The sequence below is a fragment of the Chiloscyllium punctatum genome, chromosome 28 (genome assembly GCF_047496795.1).
Source record: "Chiloscyllium punctatum isolate Juve2018m chromosome 28, sChiPun1.3, whole genome shotgun sequence".
Lineage (NCBI taxonomy): Eukaryota > Metazoa > Chordata > Chondrichthyes > Orectolobiformes > Hemiscylliidae > Chiloscyllium > Chiloscyllium punctatum.
In genome coordinates, this window is record NC_092766.1 from 7,662,732 (window position 1) to 7,672,659 (window position 9,928).

General features: G+C 54.2%; 1 protein-coding gene across 1 annotated transcript in view; it reads left to right on the forward strand.

The window, feature by feature from the left end:
• The window catches only part of LOC140453951 (secretory carrier-associated membrane protein 3-like), a 28,861-nt gene extending 19,824 nt beyond the window's left edge, over positions 1-9,037 (forward strand). The window contains exons 3-9 of the mRNA XM_072548822.1: positions 2,015-2,122; positions 3,583-3,700; positions 4,214-4,342; positions 4,761-4,920; positions 5,334-5,435; positions 6,512-6,629; positions 8,548-9,037. Of these exons, the coding sequence (XP_072404923.1) occupies positions 2,015-2,122; positions 3,583-3,700; positions 4,214-4,342; positions 4,761-4,920; positions 5,334-5,435; positions 6,512-6,629; positions 8,548-8,694 (882 nt within the window). The 3' untranslated portion in view covers positions 8,695-9,037. The remainder of the gene's footprint in view (positions 1-2,014; positions 2,123-3,582; positions 3,701-4,213; positions 4,343-4,760; positions 4,921-5,333; positions 5,436-6,511; positions 6,630-8,547) is intronic.
• The last annotated feature ends 891 nt before the right edge of the window (positions 9,038-9,928 follow it).

A 9,928-nucleotide genomic window follows, 5' to 3' on the forward strand; every position in this document is an offset into this window, starting at 1 on the left:
GTGGATGCGCTGTGGGGAAGGGGGGAATGGGGCTGGTGCGTGGATGCGCTGTGGGGGAGGGGGGAATGGGGCTGGTGCGTGGATGCGCTGTGGGGGAGGGGGGAATGGGGCTGGTGTGTGGATGCGCTGTGGGGGAGGGGGGAATGGGGCTGGTGCGTGGATGCGCTGTGGGGAAGGGGGGAATGGGGCTGGTGCGTGGATGCGCTGTGGGGGAGGGGGGAATGGGGCCGGTGCGTGGATGCGCTGTGGGGGGAGTGAATGGGCCCGGTGTGTGGATGCGCTGTGGGGGAGGGGGGAATGGGGCCGGTGTGTGGATGCGCTGTGGGGGGAGTGAATGGGGCCGGTGCGTGGATGCGCTGTGGGGAAGGGGGGAATGGGGCCGGTGCGTGGATGCGCTGTGGGGGGAGGGGGGAATGGGGCCGGTGTGTGGAAGCGCTGTGGGGGAGGGGGGAATGGGGCCGGTGTGTGGATGCGCTGTGGGGGGAGTGAATGGGGCCGGTGTGTGGATGCACTGTGGGGGAGGGGGGAATGGGGCCGGTGTGTGGATGCGCTGTGGGGGGAGTGAATGGGGCCGGTGTGTGGATGCACTGTGGGGGAGGGGGGAATGGGGCCGGTGTGTGGATGCGCTGTGGGGAAGGGGGGAATGGGGCCGGTGTGTGGATGCGCTGTGGGGGTGGGGGGAATGGGGCCGGTGTGTGGATGCGCTGTGGGGGTGGGGGGAATGGGGCCGGTGTGTGGATGCGCTGTGGGGGGAGTGAATGGGGCCGGTGTGTGGATACGCTGTGGGGAGGGGGGAATGGGGCCGGTGTGTGGATGCGCTGTGGGGGGAGTGAATGGGGCCGGTGTGTGGATGCGCTGGGAGGGAGTGAATGGGGCCGGTGTGTGGATACGCTGCGGGGGGAGTGAATGGGCCCGGTGTGTGGATGCGCTGAGGGGGAGGGGGGAATGGGGCCGGTGTGTGGATACGCTGCGGGGGGAGTGAATGGGGCCGGTGTGTGGATACGCTGTGGGGGAGGGGGGGGAATGGGGCCGGTGCGTGGATACACTGTGGGGAGGGGGGAATGGGGCTGGTGTGTGGATGCGCTGTGGGGGGAGTGAATGGGGCCGGTGTGTGGATACGCTGTGGGGGAGGGGGGAATGGGGCTGGTGTGTGGATGCGCTGTGGGGGGAGTGAATGGGCCCGGTGCGTGGATACGCTGTGGGGAGGGGGGAATGGGGCTGGTGTGTGGATGCGCTGTGGGGGGAGTGAATGGGGCCGGTGTGTGGATGCGCTGTGGGGGGAGTGAATGGGCCCGGTGTGTGGATGCGCTGTGGGGGGAGTGAATGGGGCTGGTGTGTGGATACGCTGTGGGGGAGGGGGGGAATGGGGCTGGTGTGTGGATGCGCTGTGGGGGAGGGGGGAATGGGGCCGGTGTGTGGATGCGCTGTGGGGAAGGGGGGAATGGGGCCGGTGTGTGGATGCGCTGTGGGGGGAGTGAATGGGGCCGGTGTGTGGATGCGCTGTGGGGGAGGGGGGAATGGGGCCGGTGTGTGGATACGCTGTGGGGGAGGGGGGAATGGGGCCGGTGTGTGGATGCGCTGTGGGGAGGGGGGAATGGGGCCGGTGTGTGGATGCGCTGTGGGGGGAGTGAATGGGGCTGGTGTGTGGATACGCTGTGGGGGAGGGGGGAATGGGGCCGGTGTGTGGATGCGCTGTGGGGGGAATGGGGCCGGTGTGTGGATGCGCTGTGGGGGTGGGGGGAATGGGGCCGGTGCGTGGATGCGCTGTGGGGGGAGTGAATGGGGCTGGTGTGTGGATGCGCTGTGGGGGGAGTGAATGGGGCCGGTGCGTGGATGCGCTGTGGGGGAGGGGGGAATGGGGCCGGTGTCTGGATACACTGTGGGGGAGGGGGGAATGGTGCCGGTGTTTGGATACGCTGTGTGGGAGGGGGAAGGGAATGGAGCGTGTTCAGTCTGCCTGGAGGAAATGGTGACAGGGTCATGGTCGGCTGATGGATTTGTTTCTGTCTTTCAGTACGCTCCCATCAAGACCACTCCACTGCCCCCACCTCAGCCACCAGAGCAACCGGCTGTGTGCCAGAATCCCCGGATACCAACAGAACATCGTTCATATGGAACCCAGGTATGTTCTAGATTCTTTCCCAACTCCATCCCCCACACATGGACACCAACTCAAACATAGGTGCATGTGCACACAAATCTACACAGTGAAAAGCACGCAACATCCGGTTATCGGACAGAGGAACCTCGATTTTCCCGATACCAATTATCCGAATATCAGATTATCCGAAGGAGATCGCAAGGTCCCGATAGACATTACATCAAAGACATGTTTCCAACAGTGATTGGATCTTTTGTTTACAATGATTAAACAGGCACCATCTCCAAATGATGGACCACCCTTCCCACACTCTCTCTCTCCCCACACTTTCCCTGGAGTTCTACGGGGGGGTGTTTCCTAAACCCCCCTTTCCCTAGATAATCTCTCCAACATTGTCCTGTACAGGGCAGAGGTGGAACCTGTCAAAATGTTGCAGTAAAATGGGGTGTGTGTGTGTATATGTGTGTGTGTGATCGTGCTATTTGGACACTTAACCCCCAAAGGTAGCAGCGGTCTTGTCATGGAGGGGGAGGGGGCAGGCACAGTTGGATGGGGTTGGGGGCCGGTGTGCTGCTGAATGGGGAGTGGACCTTTTTAAAAAAAACTCAGCCCCAGAGGAAAGGCATTTAATTGATTAACTGAATAATCGATTATTGGAATGAAATTGTGCCCACCCATCTCATTTGGATAATCGAGGTCCTTCTGTGTAGTCCAACTTTCTCTGGTAGCTAGCTGATGAAGGAGCAGCACTCTGACAGCTTGTATTTCCAAATAAACCTGTTGGACTATAACCTGGTGTTGTGTGATGTTTTTTCGCTGTGTCCAACCCATTCCAACATCGGCACCTCTACATCACAGATATATACGGCAAGATGCACAAGTACACAGACTCCTACAGAGCTGCCTCCCACACAGGCATGCACATACACAGACCATGCAAACACACACACACCCTACATCTCCCGGCTCTCTGCAGCCGCTGTTGCTCTGTGCCAGATGCTTGGTGAACTCGGTCTGTGTGGGAGCTGTGATTTGCCAGTGTGTTTTCCCCTGCTTTCTACTTGCCTGTGCTGTGTCCAGTCAGCTAACATTAGCATCACTGTCACAGCCAGTCTGGTGTCTCATACTCACTCACTGGTGTATTACTGGGTAATGTGGTTCAGGCCAGTGCTCTACAGCTGTGGGACCCCTCATCTCTATATTCTCTCTCACACTGGCAGAAGGAGAGCACCAGATCCTTGATTGAATGAGTCTTGGCTCCATTCAACAGGAATCAACCCTCGACCAGACAGAATGCAGTATCCTGCCAGCTGTGAGATGGCTGACCGGGAACACAGTTACAGGTTGAGATTCCCCCTTTCACCAGTTTCTCCTGAAATCCCTCTGTCCTCCTTGAAGTCCTCGGACAGTCTTATTCAACATCTGGATTGCGTTGTCATCGGGCCATTCTCCGATATTAAAGCTGCTATGTTGATTTTCAGAAGCCCACGACGATGCTAACAGCTGACCTGCTGAGGCAGCAGGAAGAGCTGGAGAAGAAAGCGGCCGAGTTAGACCGAAAGGAGAAAGAGCTCCAGAACACAGCCATCTCATCTAGCAGTGAGTCTGAGTGTCCGGCACTCCCCTCCGTCCCAGTTATACCTCACTAGGCATAGTCATAGAATCCTTACAGTGCAGGTGGAGGCTCCTCTGAAGAGCATCTTACCCAGACCCACCCCCCTCGACTGGTCACGCAGGGCAATTCACCTGTCCTGCACATCTTTGGACTGTGGGAGGAAACTGGAGCACACAGACACACGGGAGTATGTGCAAACTCCATGCAGACCCAAGTGTCCCAGGCACGGTCAGTGCTAACCACAGAAACACCTTGCCATCTGTGTACGGGCGTGCACAGCACCCCAGTCAGTGCTGAGGTAGTGCTGTGCTGCTCAGCACCGAGCAAGAGGAACCTTACTCTGTCACTGAATCTGCCCTGTCCCTGTCCTTGGAGTGTTTGGAGCAAAGATGTCATGGTAATTTTGTCCATTAAGAGGGTGACCTGTAGCTCTCGGTAACGTGTTTGCAGTTTGATCAGCCTGTCATAGTGGTCTTACGTTCATGTTTTGCTTGCAGTATCCCTGAATAATTGGCCTCCACTGCCTTCCTTCTGCCCAGTGAAGCCATGCTTCTACCACGACATCAAGGCAGACATTCCCCGGGACTTCCAGAAGACTGTCAGCGTGATGTATTACCTGTGGATGTGTGAGTACTGTACAAAGACCAGAGAACATAGAACCATCCAGCACAGTACACGCCCTTTGGCCGTCGATGTTGCGCCGACCTGTGGAATCGATCTGAAGCCCATCGAACCTACACTATTCCATTATCATCCATGTGTCTGTCCAATGACCATTTAAATGCCCTTAAAGTTGGCAAGTCTACTACTGTTGCAGGCAGGGTATTCCATGTCCTTACTGCTCTGAGTGAAGAATTGACCAGCATTGACTATGTTCACATCATCCCCTGGGAGAGTACAGTATTGTCACTGCTGCTCTGGGCTCCTTCAGTGGGGCCAGGGATACTAACAGATCATCCTGCCAGTGTTCAGATGGAGAGCCAGTGTAGTGACAGCTGCTTACTGTCACTGTAAGGTTTAACTGGTGTTTGTCTTTGTTCACAGTAAGCTCGGTTGTTCTCTTCCTCAATCTCCTGGGCAGTCTAGCCTGGTTCACCGTTCATGTTGAAGCTGGAACACACTTTGGCCTTTCTATCCTCTGGCTGCTTCTGTTCACACCCTGCTCCTTTGTGTGTTGGTACAGACCGCTGTACAAGGCATTTAGGTAGGTACCGTTGTGCAATTGAGTTGACTGTAGGCTGGTCTACCTGAGGAGACACTCTCCACTCTCCAGTAATACTGACTGTCTCCTGGACACCAGCACCCCCAGATAATACTGCCCCCTTTCCTGTCAACATTGACTGACCACCTTCCCTCCTCCAGAGTCAACACTGACCCTTTCCTGAAGATCCACCCCATCAATATTGACTGACCACATCCACCCCCATCCCTGTTGGTACTGACTACAGCCACCACCATCTCAGCACTGACTGCGTACCCAGGACCCAGGAATGAAGCTGAGGATCACAGTGTGTCAGCAGGATGGACACGTGTCGGGGTGCTGGTTTAATATCTGTGGTTATTTGCCTGGTTCTGAGTTATACTGATTTCCTTTTCTCCTTTTGTATCCCCATTCAGGACCGACAGCTCCTTCAATTTCTTTTCCTTCTTCTTTGTTTTCTTTGTCCAAGACATCACCTTTGTTTTACAAACAGTCGGTATTCCAGGCTGGGGATTCTGGTGAGTAACCACTTTCACACCACATGATCAATCAAAAGCCCCTGATACTCTGGGCTAGCTGGGAGTGACCAGGAGCAGGAACCCTGGCTGATTTCCCTCCCTCCCCTCTCTCTCTCTCTCTCTCTCTCTCTCATATAGGGGTCAGTGGACAATGATCAGGCGCAGGAACCCTGGCTGATTTCCCCCCCCCTCTCTGTCTAATATAGGGGTCAGTGGGCAGTGACCAGGAGCAGGAACCCTGGCTGATTTTCCCCCCCCTCTCTGTCTAATATAGGGGTCAATGGGCAGTGACCAGGAGCAGTAGCCCTGCTTGATTTCCCCCCACTCTCTCTCGAATATAGGGGTCAGTGGGCAGTGACCAGGAGCAGGAACCCTGGCTGATTTCCCCCCCCCTCTCTGTCTAATATAGGGGTCAGTGGGCAGTGACCAGGAGCAGGAACCCTGGCTGATTTCCCCCCCCCCCTCTCTAATATAGGGGTCAGTGGGCAGTGACCAGGAGCAGGAACCCTGGCTGATTTTTCCCCCCCCTCCCCCCCTCTAATATAGGGGTCAATGGGCAGTGACCAGGAGCAGGAACCCTGGCTGATATCCCCCCCCCCCCCCCCCCCCTCTCTCTCGAATATAGGGGTCAGTGGGCAGTGACCAGGAATAGGAAAATAAAGTACGGCACTACTGGGAATATTTGGGATGGGTAGTGTCTACAGAGAGAGAGCGAGAGAGAGAGAGGGAGAACTGGAACTCGTGTTTCATGGTGCTGTCCATTCATCACTCTGTTTTTGGTGAGCTGTTGTTATGCCTTGTTTGTGTTGCTGCTGCCTGTTGTTCCTCGCTCTGACAGACACCAGTGACCAGAGGCTACAGGAAACAGAGGTCAGAAACTACAGATAACTATGGAATGTCAAACCCAGTCAGTGAGGATGCTGGGATGGTTTACAGTCAGGGCCCCAATTCTCCCAGCTCCAGGCTGTCACTATGCTGGCAGTAAGTGTAATGTGTCAGTGTGAGGGCTCCTAACCAAAGGGTTAGGATGATGGGATGTCCAATATACTTGTTCTAACTGGTGTTTTTCCTCCCAGTGGCTGGATTTCTTCACTCTCTGCGTTGAAAAGCAATGTCGGTGTGGGTGTGGTCATGATGATGGTCTCGGTCTTATTCACAGCCTCTGCAGTCCTGGGGGTCGTGATGTTGAAGCGGGTGAGTTACATCCACAAGGAGGAATGACCCCAAGCCCCGCCACACAGTCAACAGCCGCTGCTGCAGTGCCTCTCATTACCTGCTTGGTGGTGCCACTGAGGCAGCAGGGACAGCACACCCAATTACTGATAGTTACCCAGGGACAGCAGGAGGCCACCCAGCCCCTTGGGTTAGTTACCCAGGGACAGGCCACTCAGCCCCTCGGGTTAGTTACCCAGGGACAGGCCACTCAGCCCCTCGGGTTAGTTACCCAGGGACAGGCCACCCAGCCCCTCGGGTTAGTTACCCAGGGACAGCAGGAGGCCATTCAGCCCCTCGGGTTAGTTACCCAGGGACAGCAGGAGGCCGTTCGGCCCCTCGGGTTAGTTACCCAGGGACAGGCCACTCAGCCCCTCGGGTTAGTTACCCAGGGACAGGCCACTCAGCCCCTCGGGTTAGTTACCCAGGGACAGCAGGAGGCCACTCAGCCCCTCGGGTTAGTTACCCAGGGACAGCAGGAGGCCACTCAGCCCCTCGGGTTAGTTACCCAGGGACAGGAGCAGCCATTCATAAAGCCAATCCACAGCTGAGAAAGCAGAAGTAATCTATATCTTGTTTCTGCCTCCCCATTACCCTAGAAACAAAATCTATTGATTTGAATCTCACCATTTCCAGTTATAGCTTTTTTGTTGTTGGGCAGTCTTCCAGATTTCCACTCCTGTTTATGTACAGAAATGCTTCCTGATATTACCTGGGAACAGTCCGGCTCTGAGTTGAAGGCCCTGCCCCTTCGTTCTGGACTCTCTCCCCTTCAAACCAGAAGGAGCTGTTTCCCTCCATTGACCCTATCCAACTCTTTAATAATGTTGGTCCCCCATTAATCTCTGTACACGAGGGAATACAAGGCCAGTCTGACAATCACCCCTTTGTTGGGCTGGATGAGCCCTGCTTCCCTCCAAAGTCAGGATCATCTTTGTGAGGTACTCAGCTCCTTGAGCATTGACTCCTGATAGGATCCAACCAGAGCTCTGTCTGTGAACAGCTGAAGTAACGTGAAGCCTGTGCACGAGTCAATCCTGCAGTGACCAACTTTACAAAAGTGCTGGGAGTTTGCTTCCAGCAGTGAGTTGGGGGTACTTTCAGTAAACTTGTTAACCAAGACAGACACACCTCTGGAGCAGGTGAGAATTGATCCCAGACCTCCTGGTGCACAGGTTGGAACACTACCGTGCACCACAACAAGGTATCTTATGATTATCCAATGCTGTTGTCTGCTTGATCACCAATTAGTTTTGCAAATATCTGCCACCAAAGTGTTGGAGTCATTTCGAGATGGCTCAGGGTGGTATGGTGGCTCGGTGGTTAGCACTGCAGACTCACAGTGCCAGGGACCCCCGGGTTCAATCTCTGCTTTGGGTGACCGTCTGTGTGGAGTTTGCACTTTCTCCCCGTGTCTGTGTGGGTTTCCTCCGGGTGCTCCGATTTCCTCCCACAATCCAAAGGTTTGCAGGTTAGGTGATTTGGCCATGGGAAATTGCCCATAGTGTTGGTGCATTAGTCAGAGGGAAATGGGTCTGGGTGGGAAACTCTTCAAAGGGGCGGTTGGGCTGAAGGGCCTGTTTCCACACTCTAGGGAATCTAATCCTGGCAACTGCTACTTCCGTAATGAGGGTTTGTCTCTATCAGGGTATTTTACCTGATGTGGTGATGCTAGTTATTCCCCATAATGTATGAAACTGGGCAGGAGTTGTACGATGAAGAATCCAGCATACGGTTATTCCAGCGAACTCTAACGTGCAGATATGGTGTCTTCCTGCACACAAATGTCTGGGCTAACACTAGCTATTAGGTTACAAGAACAATATTGCTGTAGTCAGACCAGCTCGCGCTAGGATAGTGTGTGGGTCTCTCACTAATAGCTTCCCTTTCTTTGCCACAGGTCCACTCCCTTTACCGGAGGACTGGTGCCAGTTTCCAGAAGGCACAAGAGGAGTTAGCAGCCGGGGTCATGTCAAACCCAGCCATGCGGAATGCAGCTGGGGCTGCTGCTGGAGCAGCTGCACAAAACGCCTTCCAGCGTAACTGACGACAGCGTCAGGGAGCCACATTGTCCCCTCCTGCACCAGGCAACTCTCCCTCCCTCTGCCTCCTCACCGCCCTCCCCCCTCCTCTCTCTCCATTTCAGCTTTTCACAGGCAAGAGGACACCAGACCTTCATCCAGGCTCCTTGGCCAATCACTGTAACTTCCTATTGGTTAGCCAATCACAAGCTGGGATTGCTGCTGAGGTTGAAGGTTGTGCCAAACGATTGACAGGCCATCATGGGTTTTTATTGTTTTTTTTGGTTATGAACTTTGCGCACTTTTCATTCATGTTTAATAAAGGGAAGCAACTGAGTACATTTGTTGCTCCAAAGCTTATGGTTTAAACAGATTTCCATGTTTGATTTTGTTTTGTCCATTTATCATGAACAGCTGAAGAATCTATCCTTCCTTTTGAGGCTAACCTACTGAACGAGAGCGCACGGTGATTGGCTTGGTATCAATAATCCTTCCCCTGAGGTGATGACTTGTGTTAGTTATTGAGACTCTAACAATATTTTGGGTTGAAGCTTTACCCAGGTGAAGAGCCACTTGCTCCCGAGGTGGCTTTTGCTATCCCTGTTACATTCACTTCTCCATTCTTATTGCTGCCCGAACACTCAGAACTTGGGGTAGTCGGAGTGTGGAGGGAGCTCACTGCACAGTGAGTGCTGAATGCAATGTCCAGGCTGCCAGGACTCTCTGGAATAACATGTAGCTAACAGCTCAGGCTGCAGCACCAGCAGGAGAGCTGAATTCTCTAACTGCTGCACCCCACACTCAGTAACCCAGCTGCCTCCCAGTGGTTCATTCCTGTCGCAGGCACATTGCTTGAGACCTGGGGGCCATGGCTTGTTTCTGCCTTTAGTGTGCCGCCACAACACTCTTGAGAGCTATCTCAAGCAATGGTGTGGGATTTCTGAATGGTGCGGAATGGTTTCATCTTACTGACATTCAGGGACAGGGATATTAAAACCGGAATAAAAGGATGTGTGAAGTTAATACATTTTATCTTGTGTGCATCAGGACTAGAACGCAAGAAATCACTTGGAAAAGGCACACCAATTTTTACACAGCATGAGGAAATGGTGTTGATTGGTTTGGACATCACTGGCATGGAGGTGTAGCAGAACTGTTCACTGACAGAACAGGTTAGGAGACTCTAGATAGGCCGTTACAATGGGAGTAGGCAAAAGTGAGGACTGCAGATGCTGGAGATCAGAATCTAGATTAGAGTGG